Source organism: Procambarus clarkii, chromosome 26, assembly GCF_040958095.1.
Source record: "Procambarus clarkii isolate CNS0578487 chromosome 26, FALCON_Pclarkii_2.0, whole genome shotgun sequence".
NCBI classification, from domain to species: Eukaryota; Metazoa; Arthropoda; class Malacostraca; order Decapoda; family Cambaridae; genus Procambarus; species Procambarus clarkii.
In genome coordinates, this window is record NC_091175.1 from 22,769,515 (window position 1) to 22,779,004 (window position 9,490).

At 49.3% G+C, this 9,490-nt stretch overlaps 1 protein-coding gene across 1 annotated transcript; it reads right to left on the reverse strand.

Moving 5' to 3' along the window:
• Positions 1-4,629: 4,629 nt before the first annotated feature.
• Positions 4,630-6,414, reverse strand: LOC138368838 (protein PF3D7_1417600-like). The gene has a single exon (XM_069331546.1). The coding sequence runs from the start codon at positions 6,412-6,414 to the stop codon at positions 4,630-4,632; it is 1,785 nt and encodes a 594-aa protein (XP_069187647.1).
• Between the last annotated feature and the right edge of the window lie 3,076 nt (positions 6,415-9,490).

Genomic DNA, 9,490 nt, shown 5'->3' on the forward strand with positions numbered 1-9,490 from the left:
AAGCCTGGTCGAAGACTGGGCCGCGGGGACGCTAAGCCCCGAAATTATCGCAAGGTAAGGTAACGCATCAGGCGCAAAAAAGACTAGAAAGCAGGGAATAAAGAGCTATAGACCTCGCTCCCTCGTAGTCACTGATATGTAAGCACTGGTAGGTAAGTACTCTCCAGTCCGTAAACAAACTTATGCTTCATGCCACGCCCACCAACCACGCCCACCAGCCACGCCCACCAGCCACGCCCACCAGCCACGCCCACAGCCTCTGCCCACCCGTAAATCTCCCATGCGGCCAAGTGACCCATACGGGCGGTGGTAGCAGCCTGACTTGAGATACAAGGAGAGATATCCCTAGAGCCTTCTACGTCTTAGTCAGGTTCGGTTCCCACCGCTGCCACCACTAACGAGGCCACTTGTCTCCCGGGCTAATTTATGCATGGGTGTCTAGTCACAGTGCCGGATGGTGCCTCGCAAGCTCCGTGTAAGTCAGTATAACACTTAGTTCATCGTGGTCCTGTTGGTAGTACGTGTGCCTGAAGAGTTGAAGGACGCGGGTTCGATCCCATTGTATGGCCTCGATATTTTATCAAATACTACGTAATATGGATTTCGTTGTGGTTAAAATGGGTTCATCTAACAGGACGGCCGCCACCTCTCTGCTGTCTCGTCACGTCTGGTCCAGTTTGTTTATATCTCTCAAAATCTTAAATCTTGTATATTGTGATCAGGTCTCAGCTGAATCTTCTCATTTTCCAATGTTACTTTTAATTCACTTTATCCTACCAGAACCACTTGGACTGGACGGTAGACATACTTTCTCACTCCTTGCAGGTCGACGTTCAATCCCCGACCGTCCAAGTGGTTGGGCACTATTCCTTCACCCCCCCCCCCCGATCTATTTTAAATCCTTACCTTCATCCCTTCCAAGTGCTGTACAGTCGTAATGGGTCAATGGTTTCTGCTGATAATTACCTTACTATGTAAGCATATGTAAGCACATATGCTTACATATGCTTGAATATAAGAAAATGTATAAGTTTTGTAATGTCTAGCCTCAGCCCAGTGGCCACCCTCAGGACTTTCTCAGAGTAAGGTAAGGGTGAGGAGAGAGCCCCAGACCAGCACGACTAATAAGACTTGTGAGAACAAAGAAGACAAAGGTCTTAGATATAAGGACGGAGGGAAAGAATGGTGCCCAACCACTTGGACCATCGGGGATCGAACGTGGATCCTGTAAGATGCAATACTGTTGCTGTTCCGACCGGTGCAAGTGGGTGAGCATGACAATGTCAAGATCCATGCTCGTGCAGCATAAAAAGTACTACATTTACATATGTAGTTTGCAATACTCTGAAACAGTACTGAGTTTACATATGTAGTTTGCAATACTCTGAAACAGTACTGAGTTTACATATGTAGTTTGCAATACTCTGAAACAGTACTGAGTTTACATATGTAGTTTGCAATACTCTGAAGTGAAAACTATTATTTATTCAAGTACTGTATATAAAGGTTATTTATTTGCCGCCCCATGAATAATTCTCCATTGTCGGGGACAGGAAGCCCTTAGTCTTGTCAAGGTCCCCTTTGGCCAGATTCTGACCTCTTGTAAGTTCCGGGGATCAATGTCCCCACTGCCCGGTCTCTGATCAGGCTTCCTGGTTGATGGTCTGGTCAGCCAGGCTGTTGGAGACAGCTGCTCAGAATCTGATGTATGAATTCCCTACCAGGATGCAACCCACAACAGTTGCCTAACTCCCGGGTACCTGCTAAGTGAACAAAGGCATCAGGTGAAAGGAAACGTGTCCAACTGTCTCCATGTCTTTCCCGGGGATTGAACTGGGGTCCCCGAGTTGTGAGCTGCGGACGCAGACCACTGTGCCACAGCAGGACCCAGGTACCTCCTGGTCTCCACACCTGGCACACCTGGAGAGTCTAGTTAGACGAGAGTTCTTCTACAACACAAAACCTACCCACAACGTTTTTTTTAGGTTTCAACGTTTTTTTTTTTTGGGGGGGGGGGGGGTTCACTTTTGTAAATGGGTAGTTTTCACTGTGGAAGAGAGATTGTACCCACCATAGAGATAATTTAAAAGTTTAGATAATTATGTAAGCTACAAGTTACAAACGTTTTTGTAAATACTTGTTTGTAAATAACAAAAAGTAGTTTGTAAATACGTATAATCTAACCAAACGAGTCAATGGGTCTTCATGGGATATCTGTCAGTCTTAATAAAGTTAGAAAAATACATATTAGTCCTCTAACAAGTTCTTTCGATAAATCAGTTAATTCTGGAGTCAGTGTGCTAATGCCGGCCATTTTAACTGGTCGGAACAGTAACAACTTGGCTTCTTGCAGAGTTGATGTTCGATCCCCGCTCGCCCAAGTAATTAGGCATTATTCCTTCATTCCACCCTCATATCCCAGCTCTTAGTCTGCTTCATATCCCTTCCAAGTGCTATATTGTCATAAATTGTTAACTTTTAACCTTAGCAAAACAAAATAAACGCAAAACATATTCACTAAATAAAAAAAAATACCGACCTGCCAGATAATATTACTAAAACAAACACCTTAGTAATTTATGAAATAGATATATGAGTGAAAACTGCAGTCCTACTGCCTCACATGGGCCAGTAGGCCTACTGCCTCACATGGGCCAGTAGGCCTACTGCCTCATACGGGCCAGTGGTCCTACTGCCTCACATGGGCCAGTAGGCCTACTGCCTCACATGGGCCAGTAGGCCTACTGCCTCATACGGGCCAGTGGTCCTACTGCCTCACATGGGCCAGTAGGCCTACTGCCTCACATGGGCCAGTAGGCCTACTGCCTCACATGGGCCAGTAGGCCTACTGCCTCACATGGGCCAGTAGGCCTACTGCCTCACATGGGCCAGTAGGCCTACTGCCTCACATGGGCCAGTAGGCCTACTGCCTCACATGGGCCAGTAGGCCTACTGCCTCACATGGGCCAGTAGGCCTACTGCCTCACATGGGCCAGTAGGCCTACTGCCTCACATGGGCCAGTAGGCCTACTGCCTCATACGGGCCAGTGGTCCTACTGCCTCACATGGGCCAGTAGGCCTACTGCCTCACATGGGCCAGTAGGCCTACTGCCTCATACGGGCCAGTGGTCCTACTGCCTCACATGGGCCAGTAGGCCTACTGCCTCACATGGGCCAGTAGGCCTACAGCCTCACATGGGCCAGTAGGCCTACTGCCTCACATGGGCCAGTAGGCCTACTGCCTCACATGGGCCAGTAGGCCTACTGCCTCACATGGGCCAGTAGGCCTACTGCCTCATACGGGCCAGTGGTCCTACTGCCTCACATGGGCCAGTAGGCCTACTGCCTCACATGGGCCAGTAGGCCTACTGCCTCATACGGGCCAGTGGTCCTACTGCCTCACATGGGCCAGTAGGCCTACTGCCTCACGTGGGCCAGTAGGCCTACTGCCTCATACGGGCCAGTGGTCCTACTGCCTCACATGGGCCAGTAGTCCTACTGCCTCACGTGGGCCAGTAGGCCTACTGCCTCACATGGGCCAGTAGGCCTACTGCCTCATACGGGCCAGTGGTCCTACTGCCTCACATGGGCCAGCAGGCCTACTGCCTCACATGGGCCAGCAGGCCTACTGCCTCACATGGGCCAGTAGGCCTACTGCCTCACATGGGCCAGTAGGCCTACAGCCTCACATGGGCCAGTAGGCCTACTGCCTCACATGGGCCAGTAGGCCTACTGCCTCACATGGGCCAGCAGGCCTACTGCCTCACATGGGCCAGTAGGCCTACTGCCTCACATGGGCCAGTGGTCTTACTGCCTCACATGGGCCAGTAGGCCTACTGCCTCATACGGGCCAGTGGTCCTACTGCCTCACACGGGCCAGTAGGCCTACTGCCTCATACGGGCCAGTGGTCCTACTGCCTCACATGGGCCAGTAGGCCTACTGCCTCATACGGGCCAGTGGTCCTACTGCCTCACACGGGCCAGTAGGCCTACTGCCTCATACGGGCCAGTGGTCCTACTGCCTCACATGGGCCAGTAGGCCTACTGCCTCATACGAGCCAGTGGTCCTACTGCAGTAATCCTCTATTATAATGCTCATAACCCAGCACTAGTATGAAGAGAAGAGATTGAGTCAGTAACTCGAGCCAAACATGAAGTGGAAATGAAGACGTTTTGGTCCGTTTTGTACCCTTAATAAGGGTCCAGGATAAGGGTCCAGGATAAAGGGTCCAGGATAAGGGTCCAGGATAAAGGGTCCAGGATAAGGGTTCAGGATAAAGGGTTCAGGATAAGGGACCAAGATAAGGGTCCAGGATAAAGGGTCCAGGATATAGGGTCCAGGATAAGGGTCCAGGATAAAGGGTCCAGGATAAGGGTTCAGGATAAAGGGTTCAGGATAAGGGACCAGGATAAGGGTCCAGGATAAAGGGTTCAGGATAAGAGTCTAAAACAAGGGCCCAGGATAAGGACTAAGATAAGAGCCTAGGGTATGTGGGCCTGTGGGCCGCTCCAAGCAACAGCCTGGTGGACCCAGTTATCACAAGTCGAGCCTGGCCCCAGGGCGGGCTCGGGGGAGTAGAAGAACTCCCGAAACCCTCTCCAGGTATGTTCCAGGTATATAGAAAACGTTCACTTGTATGGTTCCCAGCTCCTTAATGGTCTAGTGGTGTCCCGCAGGTTTTTAGGGTAATACTGTGTTCTTGAGACGTGTGTTCTTGACGTCTGTGTTCTTAAGACGTGTGTTCTTGACGTCTGTGTTCTTGAGACGTGTGTTCTTGAGACGTGTGTTCTTGATGTCTGTGTTCTTGAGACGTGTGTTCTTGACGTCTGTGTTCTTGAGACGTGTGTTCTTGACGTCTGTGTTCTTGAGACGTGTGTTCTTGACGTCTGTGTTCTTGAGACGTGTGTTCTTGAGACATGTGTGTTCTTGAGACGTGTGTTCTTGACGTCTGTGTTCTTGAGACGTGTGTTCTTGACGTCTGTGTTCTTGAGACGTGTGTTCTTGAGACATGTGTGTTTTTGAGACGTGTGTTCTTGAGACATGTGTGTTCTTGAGACGTGTGTTCTTGAGACGTGTGTTCTTGAGACATGTGTGTTCTTGAGACGTGTGTTCTTGAGACGTATGTTCTTGAGACGTGTGTTCTTGACGTCTGTGTTCTTGAGACGTATGTTCTTGACGTCTGTGTTCTTGAGACGTGTGTTCTTGACGTCTGTGTTCTTGAGACGTGTGTTCTTGACGTCTGTGTTCTTGAGACGTGTGTTCTTGACGTCTGTGTTCTTGAGACGTGTGTTCTTGACGTCTGTGTTCTTGAGACGTGTGTTCTTGACGTCTGTGTTCTTGAGACGTATGTTCTTGAGACGTGTGTTCTTGACGTCTGTGTTCTTGAGACGTATGTTCTTGAGACGTGTGTTCTTGACGTCTGTGTTCTTGAGACGTGTGTTCTTGACGTCTGTGTTCTTGAGACGTGTGTTCTTGACGTCTGTGTTCTTGAGACGTGTGTTCTTGACGTCTGTGTTCTTGAGACGTGTGTTCTTGACGTCTGTGTTCTTGAGACGTGTGTTCTTGACGTCTGTGTTCTTGAGACGTGTGTTCCTGACGTCTGTGTTCTTGAGACGTGTGTTCTTGACGTCTGTGTTCTTGAGACGTGTGTTCTTGACGACTGTGTTCTTGAGACGTGTGTTCTTGACGTCTGTGTTCTTGAGACGTGTGTTCTTGACGTCTGTGTTCTTGAGACGTGTGTTCTTGGCGTCTGTGTTCTTGAGACGTGTGTTCTTGACGTCTGTGTTCTTGACGTCTGTGTTCTTGAGACGTGTGTTCTTGACGTCTGTGTTCTTGAGACGTGTGTTCTTGACGTCTGTGTTCTTGAGACGTGTGTTCTTGACGTCTGTGTTCTTGAGACGTGTGTTCTTGACGTCTGTGTTCTTGAGACGTGTGTTCTTGACGTCTGTGTTCTTGAGACGTATGTTCTTGAGACGTGTGTTCTTGACGTCTGTGTTCTTGAGACGTGTGTTCTTGAGACGTGTGTTCTTGAGACGTGTGTTCTTAACGTCTGTGTTCTTGAGACGTGTGTTCTTGACGTCTGTGTCCTTGAGACGTGTGTTCTTGACGTCTGTGTTCTTGAGACGTGTGTTCTTGACGTCTGTGTTCTTGAGACGTGTGTTCTTGACGTCTGTGTTCTTGAGACGTGTGTTCTTGACGTCTGTGTCCTTGAGAAGTGTGTTCTTGACGTCTGTGTTCTTGAGACGTGTGTTCTTGACGACTGTGTTCTTGAGACGTGTGTTCTTGACGTCTGTGTTCTTGAGACGTGTAATAGTATTAGTGGTCGTAACCGCAATTTGCGCCACTTGCGGTATGTGTGGTGACTGTCTGTGGAGCAAGGGATCTGTTGTTGCGGCAGGGTGTGTGGGGAGCATGTAGGGAGCTTCCCTAAGCGGGGGTGAGGTCTCTAGTGAGCCTTGAAAGAGTTTCCCCAAATGGGGAGGAAAGTGTTGGGTTTTTACCGGTTGGGCCGGGCTCGGAGAGTAGAAAAACTCTCGAAATCCTCTCCAGGTATGCCCCAGGTATGCTTTCAACTCTGATTATCAATTGGACCAACCGGGCTGGGGTGGGTATGTGGGCCTGCGGGCCGCTCCAAGCAACAGCCTGGTGGACCAAGCTCCTACAAATCAAGTCTGGCCTCGGGCCGGGCTTGGGGAGTAGAAGAACTCTCAGAACCCCAACCAGGTACAATCCAGGTTAGTCGTGTGTACCTTTAGGTTCGTTTTGCTGTGTCGGGGCCTTTTTCGCTTTGTGAGCTGTAGCGGGTTTCAGCAAATTTATAAAGTGCGCCAAAAGAAAGGTTTGTGTGTGTGTGTGTGTGTGTACTCACCTAGTTGTGCTTGCGGGGGTGGAGCTCTGGCTCTTTGGTCCCGCCTCTCAACTGCCAGTCAACTGGTGTGCAGGTTCCTGAGCCTATTGGGCTCTATCATATCTACACTTGAAACTGTGTATGGAGTCAGCCTCCACCACATCACTGCTTAATGCATTCCATTTGTCAACCACTCTGACACTTAAAAAGTTCTTTCTAATATCTCTGTGGCTCATTTGGGCACTCAGTTTCCACCTGTGTCCCCTAGTGCGTGTGCCCCATGTGTTAAATTGCCTGCCTTTATCTACCCTATCAATTCCCTTGAGAATCTTGAATGTGGTGATCATGTCCCCCCTATCTCTTCTGTCTTCCAGCGAAGTGAGGTTTGTGTGTGTGTACTCACCTAGTTGTACTTTCCTAGTTGTGCTTGCGGGGGTTGAGCTGTGGCTCTTTGGTCCCGCCTCTCAACTGCCAATCAACTGGTGTACAGATTCCTGAGCCTACTGGGCTCTATCATATCTACATTTGAAACTGTGTATGGAGTCAGCCTCCACCACATCACTGCCTAATGCATTCCATCTGTTAACTACTATGACACTGATAAAGGTCTTTCTAACGTCCCTGTGGCTCATGTGGGTATTCAGTTTCCACCTGTGTCCCCTTGTTCGCGTACCACCCGTGTTAAACAGTTTATCTTTATCTACCCTGTCAATTCCTCTGAAAATTTTGTAGGTAGTGATCATGACTCCCCTTACTCTTCTGTCTTCTAGTGTCGTGACGTGCATTTCCTGCAGTCTTTCCACGTAACTCATGCCTCTTAGTTCTGGGACTAGTCTAGTAGTATACCTTTGGACTTTTTCCAGCTTCGTCTTGTGCTTGACAAGGTACGGGCTCCATGCTGGGGCCGCATACTCCAGGATTAGTCTTTCATATGTGGTGTACAAGATTCTGAATGATTCCTTACACAGGTTCCTGAACGCTGTTCTGATGTTAGCCAGCCTCGCATTTGCCGCAGACGTTATTCTTTTCATGTGGGCTTCAGGAGACAGGTTTGGTGTGATATCAACTCCTAGATCTTTCTCTCTGTCCGTTTCATTAAGTACTTCATCTCCTATTCTGTATCCTGTGTCTGGCCTCCTGTTTCCACTGCCTAGTTTCATATCTTTGCATTTACTCGGGTTGAACTTCAACAGCCATTTGTTGGACCATTCACTCAGTCTATCCAGATCATCTTGTAGTCTCCTACTATCATCCTCTGTTTCAATCCTCATAATTTTTGCATCATCGGCAAACATTGAGAGAAACGAGTCTATACCCTCTGGGAGATCATTTACATATATCAGAAACAGTATAGGTCCAAGGACTGACCCCTGCGGGACTCCACTAGTAACGTCTCGCCAATCTGAGACCTCACCCCTCACACTGACTCGTTGTCTCCTGTTGCTTAGGTACTCCTTTGTCCAATGGAATACCTTCCCTTTCACTCCAGCCTGCATCTCCAGCTTTTTCACTAGCCTCTTGTGTGAAGAGGCTTTACAAGATACAAGATACAAGGTTTACAAGATACATGCATCAAAGGCTTTCTGGCAATCCAAAAATATGCAGTCTGCCCACCCTTCTCTTTCTTGCCTGATTTTGTGTGTGTGTATATATATATATGTGTGTGTGTGTGTGTGTGTGTGTGTGTGTGTGTGTGTGTGTGTGTGTGTGTGCGTGTGTGTGCGTGTGTGTGTGTGTGTGTGTGTGTGTGTGTGTGTGTGTGTGTGTGTGTGTGTGTGCGTGTGTGTGTGTGTGTGTGTGCGCGTGTGTGTGTGTGTGTGTGTGTGTGTGTGTGTGTGTGTGTGTGTGTGTGTGTGTGCGTGTGTGTGTGTGTGTGTGTGTGTGTGTGTGTGTGTGTGTGTGTGTGTGTGTGTGTGTGTGTGTGTTTGCAAGATACATTAATATCCAACCATATATACACCGTTGTAAGTAAATTAAAACTGAAACACTACAACAAAATTTTTTAATGTTTAAGTGGTGCCTATGTTGCCTGTCATCCAGGATGACATGGGACCTCCCACAGACCGGCGTGGGTTGCCGTGGACCGGGGGTGGTGCAGAGGGGTATATAATCATTAATACCTGCGCCTGGTGTCAGGTGAGTGGCCTCGTGTGCTATGTATGGTGCTGGCTTGGACCCCCGCTGTGGGGGGCAGGTGCACGGTGGTGGTGGTGGTGGTAGTGGTGGGTGGTGGTAGTGGTGGGTGTGGTGGGTGGTGGTGGTTGGTGGTGATGGTGGTGGGTGGTAGTGGTGGGTGGTGGTGGTGGTAGTGGTGGGTGGTGGTGGTGGTTGGTGGTGATGGTGGTAGTGGTTGGTGGTGATGGTGGTAGTGATGATTGGATGATCGGGCCATCCTAGACGAGTAGATAGGTAGTGCTTTGAATGGTGATATACCGGCTTGCTGGCGTACCGGTAGCTAGTGGTGGTGTATCTGGTTGGGGGTTCGATTCTGGGAGTTCTACTTGCCCAGCCCGATTTGTGAGAGCTTGGTCCAACAGGCTGTTCCTTCGAGGGGTCCACATATCCACCACAGCCCGGTTGGTCCGGCACTTGCTGAAGAAAACTATCTAGTTTTCTCTTGAAGATGTCCACGGTTGTTCCGG

Coding starts and splice junctions, on each gene's coding strand:
- LOC138368838 (XM_069331546.1), bottom strand. CDS start 6,414: ATGCTCCCCACACACCCTGCCGCAACAACAGATCCCTTGCTCCACAGA.